This window comes from Paralichthys olivaceus, chromosome 14, assembly GCF_024713975.1.
Source record: "Paralichthys olivaceus isolate ysfri-2021 chromosome 14, ASM2471397v2, whole genome shotgun sequence".
Classification (NCBI taxonomy): domain Eukaryota; kingdom Metazoa; phylum Chordata; class Actinopteri; order Pleuronectiformes; family Paralichthyidae; genus Paralichthys; species Paralichthys olivaceus.
In genome coordinates this window covers 7,666,328-7,691,158 of record NC_091106.1, presented here as the reverse complement: position 1 = coordinate 7,691,158, position 24,831 = coordinate 7,666,328, and the positions used below count along the sequence as shown (strand labels likewise).

At 42.3% G+C, this 24,831-nt stretch overlaps 1 protein-coding gene across 1 annotated transcript in view; it reads right to left on the bottom strand.

Moving 5' to 3' along the window:
• Positions 1 to 5,743: 5,743 nt before the first annotated feature.
• Positions 5,744 to 24,831, bottom strand: part of wdr11 (WD repeat domain 11) — a 49,691-nt gene continuing 30,603 nt past the window's right edge. The window contains exons 14-29 of the mRNA XM_020096232.2: positions 24,641 to 24,749; positions 23,808 to 23,929; positions 22,912 to 23,059; positions 20,519 to 20,625; positions 19,768 to 19,882; positions 18,569 to 18,740; positions 17,869 to 17,977; positions 15,905 to 15,967; positions 15,482 to 15,547; positions 13,156 to 13,345; positions 11,097 to 11,192; positions 10,060 to 10,225; positions 9,669 to 9,766; positions 9,013 to 9,158; positions 8,367 to 8,446; positions 5,744 to 7,629 (exon numbers count right to left, since the gene is read on the bottom strand). Of these exons, the coding sequence (XP_019951791.1) occupies positions 7,427 to 7,629; positions 8,367 to 8,446; positions 9,013 to 9,158; positions 9,669 to 9,766; positions 10,060 to 10,225; positions 11,097 to 11,192; positions 13,156 to 13,345; positions 15,482 to 15,547; positions 15,905 to 15,967; positions 17,869 to 17,977; positions 18,569 to 18,740; positions 19,768 to 19,882; positions 20,519 to 20,625; positions 22,912 to 23,059; positions 23,808 to 23,929; positions 24,641 to 24,749 (1,990 nt within the window). The 3' untranslated portion in view covers positions 5,744 to 7,426. The remainder of the gene's footprint in view (positions 7,630 to 8,366; positions 8,447 to 9,012; positions 9,159 to 9,668; positions 9,767 to 10,059; positions 10,226 to 11,096; positions 11,193 to 13,155; positions 13,346 to 15,481; positions 15,548 to 15,904; positions 15,968 to 17,868; positions 17,978 to 18,568; positions 18,741 to 19,767; positions 19,883 to 20,518; positions 20,626 to 22,911; positions 23,060 to 23,807; positions 23,930 to 24,640; positions 24,750 to 24,831) is intronic.

Genomic DNA, 24,831 nt, shown 5'->3' with positions numbered 1-24,831 from the left:
TAGTTTATTTTATTCTCTAAGATGATTGACAGGAATGGGGCATTTCAGGGGGCAATCAGATTTCAGCTGGGGCAAGTGCCCCCTGACTCTGCCACTGGTTCCGCCCCTGGAGCCAGTCTAATAGCAGTGTCATGGATGATTTCCAAATCTTTGAAAATCACTCACTCTACTTTTTGTTTATCTTAACCAGGCAGAACATCATTAGAACATCATTATAACATCATTATCTCATGTGCACATCAACTAATAGATGTGACTAATAAGTCCGTCATGATAAAAATTTTAACTGCCTTGGACACAGATGAATATCAGGGACAAAGAATAAAAAAGAGCTTATTTCACCACTCACTAAATGCCACAGTAGGACTTTGCATCTAATCTTTCAGGGGCCTCTCGGGGCCATTTAACTGTTGTGTTTTTGTGCAGGAAGCTCTCGGTTGGTGCGGGGGGGGGGGGGGGGGGGGGGGGGGGGGGGACAGAAGGCATCGAACTGGGATGGAGCAAGGAGGAGAAGAAAGCTGGGATTCCTGCTCCATTACCATAATAGAATTACCGTGGTGAACAAAGCAGGCATTAGTTCGCCCACGGTGGCATTTGGTGAAGATCCATCTCTCTCTCCTCTGTGGCCCGGGCCTTGCAGCTTGAAGAGAAAATCTGCCCTTTGTTCCCCCCTTTCACGAGCCTCGCCGGATTGCAACAAGGGGCTCAACTGACACACATGCACACGGAGCTGCACAGACGCACACAGCGTGCCTCACATGGTAAAATGTGCCTGCATGTGTGTGCTCACAGGCTGGGCAGTGGCTCTGTGTGCAGCAGCTTGACCTGCCCATCAGAGGGGATTACATCTACATAACTCCTGCAAAACACTGTCAGCGCCCTGCGCCTCCCTCATCCACTCTTCCCTCCACTTCTCCTGTCATCCTGCTTTCCTCCTCCTCTCTGTCTCCTCATCACTTTAACCTTTCAATCCCTCTGTCCCATCTCTCTTTCTTCTCCTTGTCTGATGTATTTCTGTGTAGTTGGATTGGGCATTTGCAGTGTTCCACAAATATCACTCCCCAGAGAGATCGAGTAGAGGTGTCGGTGAACAGAGACCCACCAAAACACACAGCTGTCTGAGCAGTGGTTATAGGAAATAGGTGCTATGCTGATTCCCAGATTAGGCCGCATTGCGCAGTTGTGCTGCTGCTGATGTCAGATCGTCTCTGCGATAGAGGGATCTCGGCGCCGTCACACACAAACACACAGTGCACTGTTATGAAATGGACCTGCAATTTCTGGTCGGCTCTCTCTCTATGTGACCCACTAACACACACACCTCGGCTAACAAGAAGCACGCAGCAGACACAGTGGAATGTGATTCTTTTCAATAGGATTCAGACAAAGATTGTGTGGCCTAGATCGGAGTCCTGTGGGAAAGTGAAGCCGCATGTTGTGACTGCATCAATAAGATGAATTAAGTTAACAGTTTACTGAAATAGATGCAGCATTTGTATTTATCATGATTTTTCTGTCAACATATAAAAAACATTACAATTAGTTTATATAAGTTAATTAAATCGATTATTACATATTTTGTCATCTTAATCAGTTGTGTCTGCAGTAGTAAATATTTGAATTCATCTATATACAGTAGGGGTGAGTCTTAATTCTCTTAGTTCTACATGAAGTGTTGTAGAGCAGCTGCAGCACGAGGCTTCACCACGACACTCTACACGTTTCCCTGACCTCTGCTGCCCCCCAGTGGAATCAGAGTAAACCTTTAAGTCCTGTACTTATGCAAAGTATAGTATATACACATGATGTCATTATAGTGTAGTAACGTGGAGCATTAACATATATTATTTCAATATTTATTTATTATTATCTATTTGTGTATTATAATTATCAAGCTACAATTTTGAATACACTCTCAATTTCAAATGTGATCATTTACAAAAATGTGATTTCCAAATGATTTACTGCTTTTATTAAGTGTTTGGAGCTGTTACTGAAACTGACACGTCTGTTACATGAAGCGATTGAAAAAATACAACAACTCTGTTTCCATGGTATCGTTCAATGTGGGACATAAGAAACCCAAAACTCCTTTTGTCATTCCTTTACTCTGAATGTATCCGGCTATAAACTGAGGACATGGTTAGAATTCATAGAACACAAGTGGGACACAGAGTCAGTCTCAGCTGAACACAGTCAGGAGTCGCAGCCGTAAAACAAAGCTCATGGCTTTGTACCCAATACTGTAAATATGACTCTTCTATGATGAATTGCCATCTCAACTTAACAGTGCAGCGGATGTTTTCCTTTTTAAGAACCACTGGAGAAGGCCTGAGCCTGGGCCTGGTTCGCTTTTGGCAGCTGAGCACGTGGTTATCCCCAGGAGTGTGGGCTTGCACGGGCCACAGCATAACAGCCCACTGCTCCTGATCCTCCAGTGTGTGTCCCCCCCCCCCCACAGGCCCTCTCACACACAGGCCCAGTGTGTCCGGTCGGACTACGGCGGAGAGGAAGCACACATGCTCCGCTTGACTAGAAACGAAAACACGCAGCTCCAAGAGAGACCCACACAGCGGGATAAGTCTCTCTGCGCTCACAGGAAAGAGGCCGGGGCAGTTAAAGTGGGATCGTTCTGTACATTTAAGCACCAAGCACATGTATACACAGGCGCATACACACCTTCAGATAAACACACACACACACACTTGGGCATATACACAACAATACAGGAAATGGGTCAGCTGCAGAACAGGTATCCCTTACATCCTCTCCTGGCTCCCACTGTCCTCCGATGAAAGGGAACACCGTCGTCTGTGCAGCCCTGGGCCCGGCTAGCCGAGCGTACAGCGGCTTATAAGAGGCCATTTCCTTCATAATCATCCCTGCCTTCCCCTGTTCTAATCTCCCAAAGGACAGTGGCAATTAGCCCGGGGAGGGCCTCACTGTAACGCGGGCATCTGTGGCATCTCTATTACCTCATGGCCCGTCACTGACACACAATAATACACACATTTTGGGATCGACCGCAGCCATAGCTTGGATTTCTGGGTCCCCTTGGGTCCCTTTTGTGTCTGCAGGTCAGACACGACCTTTTCTCATTCCTAACATTTCATTTGGTGTCTGATCATTAGCCCTCTCCTCTCATCGCCTTTTTCCACGTTACTGTTTGGTTGCTATGAATTCACTTCACAGCCTTTAATGGGACCTCTCTGCTGAGTCTATTTGTTGTTTACACACTATAACACATGCAGAAACAAGAGGGTCTGGATGTGGTTTAAGCTTCGTCAACAACAGTTTGGAAAGAGATCTGTCAACCACGTCTTTCCGGCTTGTTGACATAGCAGAGTGGATTTCCTATTAATAATATCATGAGATAAACCTCCCACTCACCAGTTTGGAAATTTTCTCCCCCCTCTGTCTGAGCGAGTCGTAACCTTGTTTGCGAATCATTTGTCTCCTTCTCACATGCATAACAGTGATCATTCTCTGGGGATTAGCGGTGTAGAATCATGTAGCGAGCATCACACCACGCAGCAACGGAGGCCGCTCCGTGCTCCCGACACAATACACTCATTGATTCCTCTTTGCTTTTGTAAATAGCAGCATGCACGAGTGGAAGCCACAAAAGAACTGTTTTAGAGATAGCGGGAGCTTTTGAAAACATTACCCTGTCCTCAAGTCATTACCGGGACTCGATAAGAGTTTGTCATCACATGGTTATGTTCCTGAGATCCTGTTGTCCCCCCCGGTGTAGCCCCCTCATCCTCTCTCGCTCATGTCTTTCTGAAATGCAGTGTGGCGTTGTGGTGAGGTGAGGCCATGGTCTGCTGAACATTGTGACATTCACCCAAATGGAATCTGATAACGGTGGGGGCCTGAATACCTTCAACATAAACATCACCTGAGACCCCCCTGAGCAGGGGCCCCTGGCGCAGCTCAGCAGCCAACCAGAGCCTGCAAACTTCAGGGGGGAGGCAGGGAAGTCACTTCTCACTAATATGATGAGTGGCTGGCAGCAGATATCAGATGGTATCAGGCCTGTGGGTTCCTTCCACGCCAGGCGATACCCGCAAATGTGGGCAGCAAGAGGTGAAGCAGGGGTGATGGTGATCGTGTGAGAGAAACGGATATGACCTTTACACGTGTAGATCAGGTTCCCCTGTGGGGTAAGAAACTGGTGATAACAGAAGAAAGGTGAGGTAAGTGAGCCATAATTACAGTGAGGAGAAGATGGACCATTTGGCTTTAAGGAAGAGGAACATGGGAGTTGGATTCAGGTCAGTACAAAAAAAACCATGTTAATTTAAAGTTGTTTCACTGAGGTCAAAAGGACAGGAGTGGAAGAGCAATCAGAATATCTAGACACATAATTACCTCCAGCGCAGCACACACCCAAAATAATTTCACGACCTGGGGTGTGAGGTTCCTGAAGAATGCTCTCAAACGTCTCAGGCAGGTGTCGAGAAAACAATGGAAAATGGGATAATTACAGAGAAAATGAGGGATGAACTCGGTGGTAACCTTCAGAGACGAGGGAAAACAAAGTGGGGAAACAGACAGTTGGATTTCAGTGAAGTTGTGCGAGCAGGCCAGGACCTGCCCATCCTGGATAAAGCTGTCTGTCAGCAGCACCAGAGGCTCATGGGAACTGGATGACCTGCTGTACTTCACTGTCTGCACCACACAGACTGTGCAGAGATGGCTCTGCCTCCGCTCTGCTACACAGATCGGCCTCAACGGCTGCTTATACATTTGATTGAGAATGCATGACAGAAACTACAGAGTACGATTCATTTGCAGCCGGCTGTTAATTCTCGCCATATGTAGCGTGAAGCGGCGAGGACCAGCGATTTCCATCTGCTTAGTGAACATAAGTGCTCCTCGCTGCTCTGGATCCAAACACACTTAATCTTGTGTTTCTGACTCGGCTTTGAGTCTTATTTCAGGAAGGGCTACCGAGAGGCGAAAGCCAAGTAGCAGATGGAAACAAGTCTTCCAGGAAATTAGTGGAGGTTGGGGTGCAGCGAGAACATGAGTTGGCACGACGTCCGCCTGTTTTCTTTAAGTGGAAGAAAAGCAATGACGAAAAGAAAAAAAAGGAGGGATAAAGCACATATAAGGACGAAAAGGGAAGTGGCATGTGAGGGTGTCTGGACGGGAGTTGTTATCAGAGCCATTTGGCGAGCTGGGTGGTAGGCTGTATAAGCAGAGGGACAGAAGAGAAATGTTGCAGCGAGGCCCTGCATACTGATGACCCGGCTGTAACGGCTGGATCGGCTCTCCGGCAGTTATTCATTAAGCCATTAAAGGAACACAACCAAGTCATTTGTGCGGCCTTCTGTTTCAGACTGTTTTTCTTCTCTGTGAGAGGAGAAACAGAATACACGTCGATGAATAAATCTGAGGCAAAGAAAAGGGTGAAAACGGTTGGACCTGGGCAGCGGGCTGAAGCCAGCTGTTGGCCCTCCTTCTGAGCGAGAAAAGAAGTAATTAATTGCGGAAGCAGCTCATGCAGGAGCTAATTCACTTTCAAGACACTTTGATGAATGAATGCACATTCAAATTCAATCTACCTGCATTGAAATTAAAAGAGGATAATTGCATAGAACACTTGATAAAACAAGTCTTTTCTTAGTGACAGCCATTAAACTGCAAAGAGCCGCAGCCAATTTGCCTGCTACTGAGGGTTAACAGCGCCCTCCTGTGTCCACATCTTTAGACAGCAAACACTGAGAACTTCAGATTAATTATATTGATTTTTATTGCCATCCATATATATACATATAAATCTTTTCTTCTCTTGTAATATTTATATAGCTTAAAGCATCAGCATCACTGTGTAAACAATGAATAGAGAACAATGAAAACAGGCTGATCTTTAACATTACAATGACTTGTTGACTTCTTACAAAACATACTGTTTGAGGAATGTCATCTCACCCGTCTACGCTGAACAGCATCATTTTGTCAAGTTCTTTTTTAGTACAAAGACAAGCAGCACGTATTAATCATAACGTACAATACATGCTGCTTCCACAATACTGCATAACTGGAAAAAGAGACACGGCACCAACTAAACTCCATGTGACCCTCGGGTGATTTTCTATGTGGTCTACAGGAACAACATATAGTCCCCCCACCCCGCAAATAGGCCTGGGTTGCTATAGTGACAGTGCCTAGGGTGAAAATGCAACACAGAAGAAAACAGCACGTGTTTATGAAACACAATAACGCACTAAAAGTCCTGTGGGTGGGGTTAGTGTCTCACTTCAGGACAACTAAACATGTTACAAGGCAATAAAAAAAAAATACACAATCACTAAAGTCTTTGCATTGTCATACAGATTATTTTAAAGATCACTAGATGTAGAATTTATAGTGTGAATAAAAAGCCGTGAAGGAGTCATGAGTCTAAACTACATCTGTTGTGCATCAGGTTTTGTGATTGTGATGAGCGACAGTTCGAGCGGCACTTCTTATTGTTTGTGTATAAATGATCCGTCAGAGGTCCAAATGAGTTCTTGTTTTGACAGCTCGTCTTGTAATGCACGCCAAAACTCAATTTGGGTTAATGAACAATCAGCATCTATTTAACTGAGCTGAACTCTACACAAGCTTATTAAATGGTGTCTCTTAGGTGGCAGCGGTCAGATTCTTCTCCCCTCGATGTGCCGGTAGATAATATTTTATGAATGTGCAGGGCAGCCAGGCTTAATAATTTCACTATTGTCCCATCTGCAGGGGCTTTGGTCAGTCAAATATAAAACACCACTGCTTTTATGTGTCTGTTTAAACCAATATTATGCCTCTTATGAATGTTCAATTATGCTTGTTTTTCGCTAAATGAAATAACTTTGGAGTTGTTTTAGGGGCAGTGCATTTTCAAAATGAAATTATTATTATTATTATTAATTTGGGATAAATTTGCCATATTTAATTTCAGCAGCAAAAAGGCAAATTAAAGCTGCAGAGCTGTAACAGTACTTTGAAATGATCAACACAGGCACAAAAAAGTTTAACCATTAAAAAATGAATCTAATTCAATTCATTAACCAACGAAATCAAACACCGATATAGAGGTGAATAACAACAATGTGTATCACTTCACTTGTTGGGGGGAATCAGGAATGAAGGGTGTTTCCTTTGGGGCTGTTACATGCATACACATATGCACACAAACACACACTGTTCATACCAAACGTTAAGAAACTCAGAAAAGTCACAGACAGCTGACAACTTCACATGGAGGAAACTCTGCATATCTCCTCCTTCTCCTGGTGTGGAGATGACGATCATGATTCCCTCGGATGCTGACACACAGTTAACTCACAAATGTTAAGTTGCTGAAGTTAGAATAAATGGCCGACTACTGGTTTGCACATAAGTGTGCGCCATCCATGATCTCCCAAACCGCCCGTCCTTGAGGTCACTCAGCGCTCTCCTGGCCCAGCTTGACTTCTTCTCCACCAAGAATGGCTTCTGGAACACCTCCCTCTCCCTGGAACAGCTCCTCCATCAGCTGTTCCCCTGCACTGCCGGCCCGTGATGCCCACAGGGCAGCACCCTCCCGCAGGCCCAGCGAACGTAGCAGCCGGGCATAGTCCAAAAATGCAGCCTCGATAAGTTTATGTGCAAATGGTGGTTAAGGAGAACTTATTACTGTTGTTAAGCAGACCTCTCTAAGATCAGAAGTTAAACAGTAAGCACTAAACACTAGAGACACTTCTCAATATTGTGCATATTATATGAACAGTGTATTCAGCCTGTGTTCACTGTGTGTGCGAATTTCAATGGAAAAGAAAATGAAATTATAAATCACTCTGCTCCTGCAGCGGCGTCTGGCCTTAACCAGACTTCTGTTTTGGTCTGGTCTCTATAAATCAAATGTTATTAAGTGGCTACAAGCCAGTTCTGACCCGTGAACAAGCCAAAAGGGGTCTTCAGTGTACATTCTGTAGTGGTAGTAATTATATGACCGTAAAGATCATTTATTTGTTGAGAAGATAATCACCATTATATCACAGTTTCACAGTGCGAGACCGTGTTGTGTTCTTTGTGAGACAATAACCAGAAACAACACAGACTGACCAGCAGGAACTGTGCCAGCTGGTTTCTTTTAACTTCATATCATTGGTCAGGTGTGACACGTTTTCAAAGTGCAGGATGTAAAAGTTGTCTCTCACTCTGCGACAATAAAGGGATGAGTGAAACGTAGCTCGATGTGCTCCATGCAGCATCTAAATTGACCTTCATTGTGAGAAAAGCTCTCCGCTATCCAATGCATGTCTGTAGCAGAGAGTTAGCAGCCGAGCTAACGCTGGTCAGATGTTGCTCTAAGTACAGTCACAGATTTTCATAAAGGATATTGGAAGAGTCACTGGCCTCCATCACCCCAGACTTTAGACAGGCTTCAATAAAGAGGGCGGCGCGATCAAAGTGCCTCATGCTGCTCAGGAAGATGGTAGAGAAAAAGAAAGACAGGCAGTTAGATGAGGAACTATAATCAGAAATCAGCATCATCTCCGCAATGATGTCTGTGATCCTGAAGCATCCATCAACCCTGTTATCATGATGCCTCTTTAATTCTCTGTGAGAGCTTTTGTACTGCTGGAGGAAACTCAGAACACAAGCTGTCAAGGGGGACAATGAACCGACCAACAACAGAGCGATGCTGAGGTAAAAGATATGAGGTCACAGTATTTCATATACAGCGGAGTGTCCTTCACAGTACTCAGGAAGAAAAGAAGAGGAACAAAATGAAGTGTTCGTGGATGAAAGAAGAGCGGAGCCAGCGAAGAGGACGGTCAAGTAGACAAATCACAGGATAAACACATTTCAGAATAATGAAAGTTGAAAGTAAAAAAAAGAGAGAATCTCAATTAAGAGAATAGATTGTGAGACTGGATATTTGTATGTATTTCTGTGAAAATAATTAATACATGACAGAAAATGACTTCGTTTGTGTTTCTCATTAGTCGTGGACAATGCACATCTCTCAGTCCTGGTTCTTACCTGTGGAGCATCTCTCCCACTTTGTAAAAGCAGCCCAGTGACAGCAGCACCAGGATGGCTTTGGACTTGTGGTTGACCTGCGGGGAGCACAGGTGCTCTGCCCAGCGCTTCAGTACATCTGAGCCCTCTGCTGGATTCAGACGCACCTGGAATCACACACAACATGCAAACTCAGATGCCTAGATCTATGTGTTCTAACTGTGCCCTGTCTGTTTGTTGGTTGGTTTGTATGATTGATTGATGTTAAGCAAGATTACGCAAAAACTACAGAACGGATTACCAGGATAGTTGGTGGAAGGATGTTGTATGGGTCAGAGTAGAACCAATTAAATATTGGTAAGGATCTTAGGTGGGGGAGCTAATATCTATATGTGTGTGCAGCTTGATTGAATTTAATGGGACTGTTGGGCCTTGGAGGAGCTATGCACTCTATTGAGTGCCATTCTAGTTCATAAATCTAATTAACCTTTATATTTGGATTTTTAAGTTTTCTTTCTAACAACAGAAAATATAAACACTCAAGCACACACATATGCAGCATGACACCATTTGCACCCACCACCCCATCCCCTCACACACCCACACACTCACTAACTGTCCAAACATCACACAATATCTGATGTTTCCCTCTGATGGAAGCCGTCGTGCTGAGTTACCTTAGCCAGCCAGGCGGCTCGGTTCCACTCCCCGTAGGTCTGCAAGTAGCGGCATGCGTCGGCTGCCTTGTCAATCAAACACAGCAGCTGTACTCCCTCTGACAAACCGTAAAAGGGAAGAATATGTGCAAAGATGAGACACGGAGGAGTGATGGCCTATCACTACCTGTGGTTGCTAAGTCTTCCAAGGTCAGATGATTTCTCAGTACACTGAAAGTTACATCTTGGTGAGACTGTGTTTTGCTTCTGGTTCAAAATTGCTGGAACATTTTCAAGTCACCTAAAGGCCTAAACAGTAGATTCATTATTTAAATATCTTTTGAAGCTGCAATGTAATATTCATTATATTGGTGGAGCAGAGAAAACCAACCAGTATCAGATATACCGTTACCTGCTAGCTTGCCATTAGCGATCATGTTGGTGGCCACTAGTTTGATAGTGGACTGTGAGGGGCCTGAGGAGGTAATGGTGGTCACCAGGCAGGCCTTGAGCGAATCACAGTAGTAGCTGGAGTTGTCTGCACTCGTCTCCAATAGTAACTGCACTGCCCTGTCCGTCTAAGAGCAAAACAAAGAGATGACTGCGGTAACAAAGGGAAACAAGGCATTAGTGGCCCGGCCAGGTAATCACTGTGTCAGCTAAGCAGGACAGGATTGCGGGGAGGAATTATTGTTTATTATCGGTCTTTTCATCTGGGGGTGATGAAGGCTTAAGCTCACGCGGGGGTCAGCGCGGCCTGACCTCTGCCTGTCTCCCTAATGGAGGATTGCGTCTCCAACAAACAGCCTCCTGATTGCAGCCTGTGATTACAGGGAGAGTGCCGACATTGAGAGGGGAGAGAGGTAAATCCAGTCAACACAGGCTGAGATGCCGGCGAGGACAGAGGCAGCACTTACTGTCCACCTTGCTTCATTAGGCTCCACAGCATTGATATGACCTATTTAAGTATGCCAGTGTGAAGTGTATGTGTGAGAAAAAAGGGTAGTACAGTCTGAACACTGCAAAAAAGGAAGATGGAGAGGGAACATGCAATTTGTGTCACATTATATTTTTGAAGATGTGACAGCTGAAAATAAAAAGTAAGAATTTATCCATTCATGTGCGAGGATATATTACAATATACAGACAACACTGATGTCAGGCACAAATACATTTAGAATGTGGGTCATGCAGGCCACGTGTTTGTGACCCCACCTCACAAGCAGAGTGGAGGGAGAGAGTAAATGTATGTGTCAATGAACTTAAACTACACAACTCATCTTGTTTTAGGAAACATCAGAAGTGTTTGAATCATTGTGGACTTGTAAAGTGTGATGATTTGTTTCCTTATTTTCACTCTGTGTTTTGTTATTTTATTTCTATACTGATATTTACCTATGAGTCTGAAATGAAGCTGAAGTGAATGTGAAGTGGTAGTGTAGTACCTACCTGACCCAGCAGGAGGAGCTGGTCTGCACACTTCTTGGTGTGTTCATAGCTGGAGCGCTTCACCTCTTGCAGGTGAACCCGATCCAACTGGAACTTCTGTTGAGCAGAGATAAAGGTAGTTTTTATGTAGTGAGTGCATGTGTGTGCGTGTGTGCGTGTGTGTGTGTGTGTGTGTGTGTGCGTGTGTGCGGGAGAGAGAGAGAGCTAATAAATCATTTGATACACAGATTACACAAATATCATACATAGCTTATGTAAGGACATTTTAAGAGTAATGATGAGCAAAAAAGGTTTGGAGAAGAATTATAAGAATACAAAGCCCAGACTTGGAGACTATAATAATAAAGTCTTTAAAAATATTCACGAGTTTTCACAGTGCCGCAGACTCCCATACTGACTTTCATTACTAGTGGATTTTTACCCGTTATTTCACTACATAGTCCCTGATGAGAGATGAGACCTTTTTTCACCGAACCAAAGGATGAGCATGAAACATTAAAACAGCAATAGATGCTTTAAAATATATGAGCCTATCAGTTTTATAAGATAGAGAGGGAATGATATAATGAGGGAGGAGATAACTGCATCGTAGAGAATTAGCTGCATACGCTGTGCGAACCGTGTGAATCTTTATCTACCACAGAAGCTTCTTTTGTAGGTTTTATAATGATGAATTCTTCTGTGTGTAACAGCCATGGGCATAAATCCTCACAGATATACCAAATTAGTTTAGTAGCTTCAGAGTCGTGTGCTCTGTATTGGAGTCTTAGATATTAGTAATTACAGAGATGCTGCTGCAACCGAAGTTGCTTTATGACAACAGGAGCAGAGTGAGGCTGCAGATTCTTTGGGTAACTCTTTCAAACTCCAAACTTTGTGATCGCTGTGTGGTTCCTAATTAACGGGGGGTAGAACTTCCACAAAAACAGAATGGTGCATTATCACAAAACAGCCTGAAAAACAATGAAATAAATAAAAAATGATGAGCTAATTTGAGACTACTGACTGAAATCAGTGAAATACATCCACATTCGGCAGTTTGAAACTTTGGCGCGAGCTAAAAGCTACTTGACATTTTTTCTTAACTGGCTAATTTTGTTTCATCAAAGAAAAAAACGGCCTGTCCTCTCCTCTGCTCCCTCGGGTGCACTGACTCTTGTGGGGGAAAAAAAAAAAACTAGGGAATGCCTGTCATCACTTGCACAGTGGGCAATCTTTTTAATTACTTTCCACACACAACTACTTTTCTAAAGTTAAGTTCACAGAAGTATTCTGCAGCCTGGACACAAAAAACCATGCGTGCATCTGCCACAAAATGAAAAAAACAAACCTTTAGCAAAAAACCCCATTTGCATTTACTATCGAAACATGAAGGTGGATGTCTTTGTTCAGTGCCGTGTCGAGTAGTGGAGTGATGTGGGCAGACACAGCAGTGAAGGACCGATCAATACACATCTTTGGAAGAAACTTTGCTAATACTCTTCGGAGCGAGAGGGGTCGATAAATAAAGTTGAAAAAAAAATGAAGAGGATTCGGGGTATTGTTTACAAGGTCCTTGGATGCCGGGTCGCTGGTGTCATCAGTGAGACGCATTGATCCGAGCAATGATACGGCACAAACAATGCAGGGTGTTTTATTTAATTGAGTGAATCCTGGTGTGGGCTAAAATCATTGAGGGAAAATGTCAGGGGTATTAAATGTAGTGAGGAATGAAGTGAACGATGAGTTTGACCTCTGAGGCTTAAAAGTGTGAGCTGCTTCCCTTAAAGACGGCGGCTTAGTGAGACAACAGAGGAGATGCACAATGTCATTAATAATGGAATGTACTGTGTGTGCGGGGCCATGTTGTTGACACTGTGGATAACAAGGGACAGGGTGCTGGTGTTTGTGCATGACTGACTGGAAGATTCTAAGTGTGTCTGAATGACGCTTGGGAGAATTGTTTTCAAAATGTCCCCTGCTGCAATCGTGTATTTGTCTCTGTTGTCTCTGTCTGCCAAGGAGAAGAAAAAGCAACAAAACAGATTAACACGTTGTCTTCTTCTTTTTTTCTACTGACCTGGAAGTACGAGCTCTCACACAGGATGTCGTGGCAAATGTCCAGGTGGTTCTGTGGTGATGGCTGGGTGCTTTCACTCGGGGCCTGACCGTCTGCTGTGGCCACACTGAGCTGACGGGCCTGGGCAAACAACTGAAGGTAGTGGGACGCCACCGTCCAGAAGTGAAGGTCTGACTCATCCCCAAACAACCTGCGGTTCATCACAACAACACATCAGCTGGGCTCAGAGTAGATAAGGCTTCTCTGTGGAGTATGATGTCAAACTGTAAAGCCTGAATTAACATGTCTCTTGGTTTTCCTAGTAATCTGCTCATTTATGTCCATAGTTCCTGTACCTTCCAGCCCACACCTCACTCTTTCAGCTAGCTCCTCTCCACCCGTTCACCGCATCCCTCTGCCTTTTCCTGTGTCATTTACCATCCTTTAACATATCCACACAGACACACAGCTGTTGCTAGGTAACCTTGCCTCGTTAAGAACAGCATGAAAACTTGGACGGCAGGATGCAGAGACATGGGCTCCGTCACAGCATACATGGTACCAAAAACGGTTCTCGGGACTTTCCAGGTACGCCGTGGCTTTGATAACAGGATGCAAACTGTATATTCCATTTCTGCTCAGACTGGCTGTTCTAGATTTGCCACAAGCTTGAGGGAAATGAGAAGTGGAGCAGAGCTGAGATCAGAGTTGCTGACAAAAGCTCTCACGTCATGCTTTTTTGTGGAGCTAGAGGAAGAACGGCTGTACAGTGAGAGCACAGTAAGCCCTGTTATTGTGGCTGATAACGCGACAGTTTTAGAACTAAATTATTCAACAGCGTATTTGAATCATAATCTTGCATCAGCATGCTTATCTTTACCCATTACATTACAGCTGTGAGGACGTGGATGATGATATGAAAATATACAATTACAGACAATTTTCTGTAGAAACACCTTCCCAAACTATCTAATTATGTCTTGAATTATATTGTGTTCAATCACTGATACACGACATGGCTAAAAACTAGCCTCATTCACTGTAAACCAAACTCCTGCCTTTGCTTTCAAACAAGCAGGAAGATGTTATGTTGTCAAAGACAAGTGTTCTGTTAAACAGGTTCAGTGCTCACAGTGTTACATTGTTACCTCCACCAAAAAAGTTATGTTTCCATTTTGTGAGTTAGTTAGCAGGATTACACAACAACTATTGGACAGACTACCATGAAACTTGTGGAAGGATGCAGAGTGGCTCAGGAAAGAATCCATTAAATTTTGCTGCAGATATGAATAATTTGGCGGATCCTGGAATTTTTTTCACTTGATATAGTATCAACATATTCTAAGTGACAGGTACAAAGCCTAAAGAGAGAAAGACCATTTCTTGTGTGAGAGAGACAAATGCATTGCATACCACCTGCAGGTGCAAACACAACTGCAGCTAAAACTATGAGGCCTGACTGTCTGCATTAACAGCAACAACTTTATGGACGACAGCACGAGCGAGTATGCTGTAAATAGCGCTGCACACAACTACACAATAGATCATCAGTGCAAAACACTAAATTGCAGATCTTTTATGTTATGAAAAGTGTAAAAAAAAAAAAAAGGGGCTCATTATGAAACTTTGGCAGGACAAATAAAAAGCTGGCCGCCTGCCACAGTCTAGATGATTCTGTTTTGACATGGTGGAGGTCTATCCTGCCATCCTGTCATCCCCTCTACTTCTATAGTGTTTTACACTTTGATGAGGTGACGTGTTAGTATCCGGAAGGGTCATTTCACTTCTAGGGTACACCTGTTCACACCTGACGTACGTATGTCTCCACATGCGTCTGGAGGGACCACTTGAGATTGCATCTCACTTCCCTGCTCTATATATACAAACACATGTACATCATAGTTGTTTTGAAAGACCATATGTGAATCAATGTGTAGTCCGACAATGAAGTAAGAAATGAAGTAAGAGATTTGAAATATTTTAATTTAGGTTTATTATGAAATTGGGCATGTTTATGTACACGCTGCTTAAACAATGTGACCATATGTGGCCTAGATCACTTTTAAATGTTCCACAGTCTTCAATGCATCTTAGGTGGGTTCACACCTGAAGTGAAGGCAACTTGTGGACCAGCAGACTCAGATGTGAATACCAGATAGGATCAGGGTTTGAATGTTGTGATTATCTCACAGTTTATTAAAACTGTACTTGTGTTAGAGCTCAGTGAGTCTCACTTTCATGTCAAGTCTTCAAATCTCAACAAAATAATTAAGCTGGGGTACCTGTCACCCCTCATGAACAATGTGTGGGCAAACTGTGGTTAATTCCATGTTGAGGTGTGACTCACCGTGAAACCAGGAGGCATCGTTGCAACAGACTGAACTCTGGGTCCTGTAGCACACTCTTCACATCACTGGGGAGCCAATCAGAGACTTACAATCAGAACACATACATTGCACTTCTTAAACACAGCAGGCACAGAGTGGCTGTGAGAGGAGATTCCTCTTATCTGTGAACCCACAGACTTCAGTACATGCTCTTTGGGCCTGCAGTTTCTAACACAAAAGATGCTGGGACTCTGATTGCAATCCAAAAGTACATTAAAACTAAAACTGACCCTTTGCACAAAGACAATGGCAAACATACACACTCACGTACATGCATCAACATCTGATAGTTGATGTTTAAATAATGACTATATCAAATATTCCAGTTTGAGCTGCAGTGTGTAATTGCCTTTATAAGACAGAGCAGAAGTGTAATGACTTACTTAGAAAGGGAGTTGAGCTGCTCCTGGATAAGACCTTTTATCTCGTTTTTCTCAGTGTAGTCTCTGAAACAGAAGGATCAAACTCAGTCAAATGGCTCCTCTCGTGGCTTCCTAAAATAAAACCTGACCTGATATTAAATGGGAAGCTGAGAACCAGCTTGTTAAGAGAAGTCGATTTGTGGTGTCAGGCAGTAATAGATAGCTCTACTCTTACATTTACGCTGAGGTCAGGAGGCACCTTGCGCGCCGCTGCTAATGTAGCTGCCTGAGTCATGATAAGCAGCCAGCCGTGTGTGGTTAATGACAGAAAGCAGTGTTGCACTATAAGGGCTCAATTAAACGGGGCCCACTTTCATCAGGCTACAGTTAAATACAGATGCAGTGTAGCTGTCTGAATAAACAGAGATACCTTGTGTCTCTGAGGATAGTCTTTATTGGCTCCCATGTTGACTTGTTTACAAAGGTGTTTTTTAATGAAGGCTAATAAACACAAATGCTAGGGTGGTTGCCATATGTTATGGTTATGTTGGAAAACCTAGGAAGCTTTAGGAGACCCAGATGTCTGAAGAGGCAGTTTATTGGTGCTTGATAAATCAAGGACAAGAGAGATGAGAAATTCAAGTTAACGTTGTGTATTGTCTAATTCTCAAGGCTGTCCTCATATATAGGGTGTGTAAACACCAAAATCTTCTCACATGGGAATAGACTCATTGTAAATCCCAATAATTGTTATTCAAATGTTGTTAATTGTTTCCACTCAGTATGCATCTTATTTTGATCGTGCCTCTCGTTAAGTCAGGGAGAGATTAGTGTACAGCTCATCAGTCTGATCTCCTTTATGCATCAGTATTGAGAATATGTACTTCTGCTTAAGACATAATTTGTCTCGAGAAAATCTGCAGATTTCTCCCAGACTGAACATGAGACAAAGAGAGCCTGGCTGTTTGTTATGACTGTGTAGCTCATTAGTAATATCACAGCAAACCTAGACACACAGTGAAGTGCTGTTTTAAGGAAAAGACATTTAAGAATGACGTGTGAATAAGAAGATTTAAAGACCTAATAAATGAAGAAAAATACTTGGTGGTATGAGAAGATTGATGATTAAAATGAATTAATTCACACTTAAGTTTTCATGTATTACTTGAAATAACTGCCTCAAACCTTTAGACTATTCCTGCTCACAACTCAAAACTTTAGTTTGTGACTAAAACATCAACTAAAATGTTAATGTATTGAACGAGGATGGCACTTCCAAGTTTTGACCATGATCCCATATCTGCTGACACTGGGACTATGTTTTAATCAGCCCGATAACATGACATACAGTTGAAGCCCTTCTGTAACTGTTGCAGAAAAGTTCATCATATACAGTCTGTAAGTTAAAATGCAGTTTAACCTATAGCAGCTCTGCTCACTCTCTTATTCACGCTGTGTGGATATTAATAATTGAAACTTCTAGCCTCTATGAAGGAGCTGCTCTGCTAACTTGATTTAGCTTCAGGGATAAGTACCAATTGGGTTTTTATTTTACAGCTGGTGGACAAAACTTAGGATAAGACTTGATTAGGCTTTACATAGGCCAAGACAATTAATTTAAAAATGCAACGATCAGCCTTGACACTTATATCGCAGACACAGGGCATTTCCAGCACTAAATAGTCTGTTAACACCATAATGTTTTATTTTTCAATAGGCTTGCTTAGGGTGTGTGTCCATATAGCGTTTTTTACAAGCAAAGTGTGAGTGTCAATAATATCAACACATCACTACTGCCGTTGCATGATATCAGTATCATCACCACTCAACTTAATTTAAATTTTTGCTTGACATAGTTTTACCAAGGTGAGCAAAAATCACACAGCTAACAAAAGAGCTTAAAATTTGTTTTGTGAAATGGGGGGAAAAAAATAAATACCAGCAATATTCAACCTGTCCAATAGTTAAACAGAGGGGAGACCTACACTTGAGTGATATCCATGGTGAAGGTTCCTGACCAGGGCTGCAGGAGAAGGAATGCCTTGAGGGTGAGAGCGGCTCTGGGAACCAGCAGGTAAGGACACCATACTGGATCTGATTCCACACAAACCAAGAGACAGAACGTTAAGCTGTTAATAGCCATCATCACAAAGAGCAGTACATCATGCGGCATTATGTAACTTAAAAAGCTAATAATTTCTCTCAACATGAGGAATCTACTATGTGTCGTCTCCTTTTCTCTATTCTAAGCCTTTTTCTGATGAACTCCGGAGGATGTCCATGCAATTTGGTCTGGACTTTCTCCGGAGTTTGCCTGTAACACATGCACACACACACAATGCATCAGGAGATTCTCCGCTCAGACAGACAGAAATCAGCCATGTGTGGCTATTTCATCCTGAGATATTTTTATTCTTTTATATTATTTTCCTTTTTGTGTGTTGGGAATGCCGTCAACAGTAAGTAAGTTGGTGTCACTAACTCGCTGTAAATCCTGCTGAGAAACTTCTGCTGTATTCTCACATCAGCTCCTTAGGTTTTTCCGACCAGCAACAAGATAAAAACAGCAGGGAAAGTCCAGAGCCTCTCACTTGGACATTTATATTCTTACATACATCCTCTTTGAACGTTATGATGTCTGAAAGCAGCTAATGTAATTTCTATTTCCTTCCTTCCCTGGCTCACCAGTCAGGTCTTGTTCATCCATTCTGTAGCTGGCGGACTTCATGGCCATCTCCAGCACTCGGATGCAGCCATCATCGGAAGCGAGCACAACCTTATCTGATGTGCACCAGTCGATGTCTAGGATGCGGTAGTTCACGTTGCGACCGATGCGCGTGCTGCTGACCATTTGTACCTATGAGAGAGAGGGGTCAAGGTAGTTCAACTCAAACTGTAACCTTGAAGCTTCTTTCACAGCATCTGCAATGAGTCCAGGGAGTTGGTAGGATATGAAAAAAGCTGAATTCAATTGGAGAAAGACACAATATGAGATGAGTTAGCAGGATAAAAAACAGTGGAGTCAGTGGACAAACTTTTCCAAAACCCCCCTCTCTGTTATTTTATGCGAATGTATGGGAGTCAGTGCAACCCAGCTGTCAGCAGAGCGCTGAAGCATTTCGGAAGTCTCTCCTGCACCTCCTCTCCTCCCTTCAATCTCTCCTTCTCCTCCACCTCTCTCTCCCTCTCTTCCCAGCTCTACAGCCGCTGCTCGTTTCCCTCTGTAGCTTGATCCATCTGTTGTCTGGCTTTTACGACTCAGGACTGAAAACTGTGTCTTATCTAGGCTCCTCTCAAGAAAAGCACATCGCCTCTATCTCGACAATAGTGCCCCATTGGGACCATCTCCCTCCACCCTATGCCACTTAATACACCAGAGCATTGTTCTGTGTCCACATTCATCTGTTCTTCCATTTTTAACACTCATTGCTGCTGGGTAAGCTAACAAATATTATGGTGTGGACACAAAAGATTAAAAAAAAAAAAGTCCATTGAACATTACACTTAAGTGATGAACTGGAGTGTAAACTAGCCAGAGGGATCCTTAGATGAGGTTCAATGAAAACTGCACAGAGATAGGACTTTTATATAACTTCTGGTAAACAAAGTTAAAGAGAGCGAGGGTGCACAGCGCTTACAAAAAATTAGGACCATCTATCCTGCTACGGTTTAACTAATATATGTCAGCACAGAGCTTTTAAGACTTGTGTATATGAACCTTTACAGGTTGATGTATGCTGGGAATTTCCAGTGCATTCAGAATGTATTCAGACCCCATCACATCTTTTTTACCACATCTTATTATGTTGCAGGCTTTTTGCTAAAATAAAAACTTTTTTTTTTAGGTCAAAGCAGCTGGCAGGAGCTGGTGCATGGAGCCTCACCTCTTTGGTGTCCCAGACCTCTGCTCCATCTGTGTACATGACCAACAACTTCTGGTTGCCTTTCCCTGGTGCAAAGCGAATCTTCTTCACCCAGCCACGGTGTGTCGGGATCCCCCTGAAAGCATTGGTAATTTTGAGATTCATTTATTTAATCTCCCTGCACCAGAACATAAAAGAAACACCAGAGACCGCAGAACGCTGCAGCCGATGGCTTTGGATCAGAAGGACAAATCCCAACTGGGCCCCAAGATGTTAGGGACACACACCCAGGTCTGATCAGCCTGAGGTGGGCCTGCTTTAGCAGAGGGTGTCATGTGTTTAAAAGGCTGAAAAACTCAATGAAGCTAAAGTACACAACTGATGATATGTCCCTAATATCCACTAGTGGTCGCCAACATCTGCTGGTGGTTAACTTATTAAACTAGTGTGAAAGACCTTCAAACACACAACAGTTATTCACCATCTTGTCCTATGTGTCCTATGTTAAAATGAATTGTTAAAATACACATAACTTAATGCTATGCATCATGTTTTATATCAAAACCACTATATGATGTATTTGATCATTTATATTTTGAGATTACAGACTTTCTGCATTTATCTAATCTATTTTCTTCCGCACCGCTCTAAGGTTAAACATTAACATGCTTATCTTGATAATAAATCCATTGTCATTCTGTACAGGTAAAATTTTTGTTGCACATTTTATTATTACACCATGACCCAATATACAGCAGAGTCTAGTTGTCACCTGGACAAACGAGCTTTGAGGTCCCAGAAGTTGAGATTACCGTCCACATCTCCAAGCACCAACGTGTCACCTTTCCAGGCAATGCAGGCAATACTGCCCATACTACCCTGTAACACAGGAAGAAGAAGATTTTCACAGAAAATGTGTTAGAGGACAAAGAACGGAGGACAGCCGTACATAGGTGCAATGCACAATGATTCGGGAATCTGGAAACCACTGACATAAACCTAAACAGTTTGTACAATTTAGATGATTGATGAAGCTTTGAGGATTACTGTATACGAGGTGCACTAGTGAGTTGCTGTAGTTGAATCATTGAAGTACCAAGATAACGTGCATCTTAAAAAGTCAACTGAAGTCCATGATAATCTTCCTCGTGATAGAATAATTTAAGGATTGAGGAAAAAATACAAGACAAATTGGTGTAATCCCAACAGCAGGACACCCCCTTTAATCCTCTACTATAAAACATCATACTCCCCAGTAGGGGTGTCTAGATATCCCAGTATTGATAACAGTTATTATTGGTTTTATCATTATCAAACTATTGATGTTGTGATACTATACAATATTATCGTGGAAATCAATCAAGCACCTCAAAAATAATTTTGTTGTTATTATTTTTCAAACTTTCTACAGGAATCATGATTATATTGTTACAGTCAATACTTTTTTCATGATAATCTTCTCGTGGAAAATAAATGAAAATATCTTCAACAGTCACAGTCGAGTCGTAAACAAAGACGACATTTGAGTTTAATTAGGGCAGTGCGACAAAACCGAACGCTGACGTGAAGACACTAAGTGTCAGATCCCCTTCAGCTTGAGCACAGTGGGCGATAGGACAAAACTTTTTAGACAGAGATATGAAGATCCTTTATCATCCTGAACGGATTGTAAAAGCTCTGGGGTATGCAAATCTTTGAGTTATGAATCTGCAGCCGTCAAGGAGATAAGACTTTTAAATCCTCAGGTAAACCTCCAGTGTCTGCCTGTGTGGGGTGAATGTACGCAGGTAGTGAGCGGAAAAAAAAAGAGAGACTGCTTTACTGTTCTATTCCCTGCACAGGTATTGACTTGAGAAAAGGATTAACTGTAGTGGCTTTCCTTTAGAAATACTGTATGGAGCTAGATTACTTTTGCAAAAAAAAAAAGTTAGTGATGAGGTATACAATTTTAAAATGCAACAATCAACAACAAATAACAGATGGTTCCTCCCACTCTATAGCATGACTCACCCTTATACAATTACAAGTCACAATGAGATAATGAGTCTGAAAATGTTCCTGAAGCCAGAACCTTCTTACCAAACTTTTCAAACAAGAGTTGTAATGCTGTAATTAAAAAAATAAACACTCTGTGTTGTGTAGTGACACATTGGCATCTAATGTAAAGAAATGTAATGAAATGAAAACACGGCAAATTCATAATTTGCTAAGCATCAAATGCTTTTCAAGTAAAAACAGTGAAAGTTTCTCTTTCCCAGAGTCTGAATCATGTTCTGAACTCGTACAGAAAACATGCAGTATCTGGGACAAACTGATGAAACACTCCGCACATCTTCAGTTGGCTGTTTCTTCTCTTGAAAAAAAAGGAAAAAAAAGTTTGATCTGCCAAAAACATAAAGACTTAGCTGAACCTTCACCTTGATTCCATGCAGTTTATTACTGCACAAGAAGTTGGCTACTTCTTTGTTGTTAAAGCCAGCATCTATATCATCCCCCCACACAAGCCTCACAAAAAAAAACCTGAAGGACATGGGATACAGAGGAGGAGTGATAGCTTTTACTTGATCGAGGAGGAATCGGAAAGATGTTGGCTTACAACTAGGAAGTAGTTTTTCTTTTGAGCTCAATAAAGGAGCATAATTTCTGACATAATACAGATGCTTGATCACAAAAGCAGCAAAGAAATGAATGTGAAAAAAATGTTTTAATTCTCTTTGAGAAAAAGAAAGAATCATGCATATTGCAAAAAGATAATGACAATGCCAGAGGGATGCAAGAAGACAAACGGAAGAAAAGATGACAGATTAAGGATGAAAACATAGGATTTATTAGTTTAAAAAATGTGATGGATGTGGTCTGTTTTTTTCGTTGTACATTAAAATACTGAGAGAAAGTATTGATTAATAGATGAGACAGATAACAGACTGATACAAATAGAGGAGAGGAAAAACTCAGAGGTCAAAGTCGTGCGAGGAGACACACTGGTGTCCGCAGAAAGAAAACATGGAAAAGAAAAGACAGATTGAGATCTTGTGTGGAGAAGGGTTCAACCAAAATTTGCAACTGAATGGAGACACAGAGATACAAAGCATGTAGAAAAAGCCTTGTGTAAGGATCGCTGACATAAAAAGAGAGACATAAAACAGACACAGTCTCTAGACTCACATCAGGTGGAATTCGTGCACCGTCTTTGACTGTGTTGCCCTCTACGGTGATGTGGTAGACCTGCCCATCTGTGTCAGTGAATACAAAATGCTCCCTGGCTGAGATGGCTTGGCTGGTCTCAGACTTGCTCTCTGCATCCTGTAGGAGACTGTAGCAGAGACATCACACAAACAGAAATTTTTCTCAGATAAGCACAACATGTCACTTTCCAGTGTGAAATATTTTGACAAGACATTTCCAAACAGGAGTAGTTTTACGCCAGAGAGAGCTGTGCAGTGCCCAGACTATGAAGATTAGAGAGAAGCTCAATTAACTTGAAAACAAAAATCACGATTTCATCAAAACAATACAATTGCATATTAAGTCAGTCGTCACACTTGAACTCAGTTTTGTGATTCATGTGAAAACTAGTTAACAAATGATTCTAGGTTAATTTAAAATATAATTATTAGCATCAGTAATGGGTGCTGTTGAATACTTGAATTGAATTAATAGGGTGTGGGGGTATGTAACACCCAAAAAAAGATGGCACACAAACATTGTGTAATGAATTGCTGTCAACTACAGTGACTTTAATTAATTGCAAATGTTCACATAATAGCTTTAACTCATGCCACATCGTTGGGCCACCTAAGTTTCAAAAACGTGCATTAAATAGGTTTGAAATAATGTATTACTTTAGACCGCTATTGGCTTCTTTGATAGGATTTCCACCTTTGATTGATTAAATATTTACCTTTACCAAAACTAATTCAACTGCATATAAGTCCTCTTCATTTGAGAAGCATGATAAAAAAGTCACCTCAGTCTGGTGTTGAAGAATCGTATTAATGTGTGTTCATCTAAACAACATGTCACTCTATGATAAACACATTCTTCAGCTTTATGACGCTGACCTGATGACTGAGGATTCAACGCTACTCTGCTCAGCGTCTGACACCGTCTGCCGAGCCATGGCCTCCCTCGCTGCCATCTGCTTCTTCTTTAGACTCTTCAGATTGTGGGACGGGGACCATTCCTGTTCATACACACAGGTTGCAGTTACAGCAACAAACCCAGACAAAGACCCAGACACAATCAAATTTGCTGACATAACAACAAACCCTGACAGAGACAGGAAGGGGGAAAAGGAAGTGATTTGCATTTACAGTAGATGCTTACATAAATGAGACCAAGACACTCAAGAAAGCTGATTTCCCCATCCGTGCAGTCTTCCTAACTGCCGGAGCACTGTGGCTGTAGACTGGTTAACTCAAGGTTGTAATCAATATGGAAATGAGACAGCAATATGTGGCTGGGGGAGGCCGGCATGTATTATTAAGGTTACTGGCATTTTTATTTGCACTGTGGAGGATTTTACAGCCCCACTGCGAAGTTTCCCCACCATAACTCTTTTTTTATGAGTATTTCTCCGGCCTAATGAAACCTCAGTTCTTTGCTGAGGTTAGGGAAATTTGTAGACTAATCTTTCAAATGGCCCACACAAACACAAGAAGGGATAGGGGTCTTAATGTATGGGAGACTATTACCAAAGGAAAAGAAACAACACGATTAACATTGCGCTTTGTTAAAGTGATTATGTAACTGAAAACATGCAGATGTGCAGCTGGGAATTACATTACATTAACTTGACTACCTGAACTTTATATCTCTATTTCTCAATGTACAGAACCTCTGAATGAAAGATTGTTAACGATTTAGGTTTCATTTCATGTAGATTCATCATTACCAGAGCAGTGACAGTGGGGAAGTTCTTAGCCATCTCCCGCAGAAGTGTTCCTGTCCTGATGTCCCAAAGCTCCAGGGGTTTGTCTCTGAAGACCACCACCAGATACTGTCTGAGGATGGACATCACAACACACACATTGAGTTTCAAAAACATAAACTGTGCACAACCCCGCTTTAAGGTTTCTTGTTCTA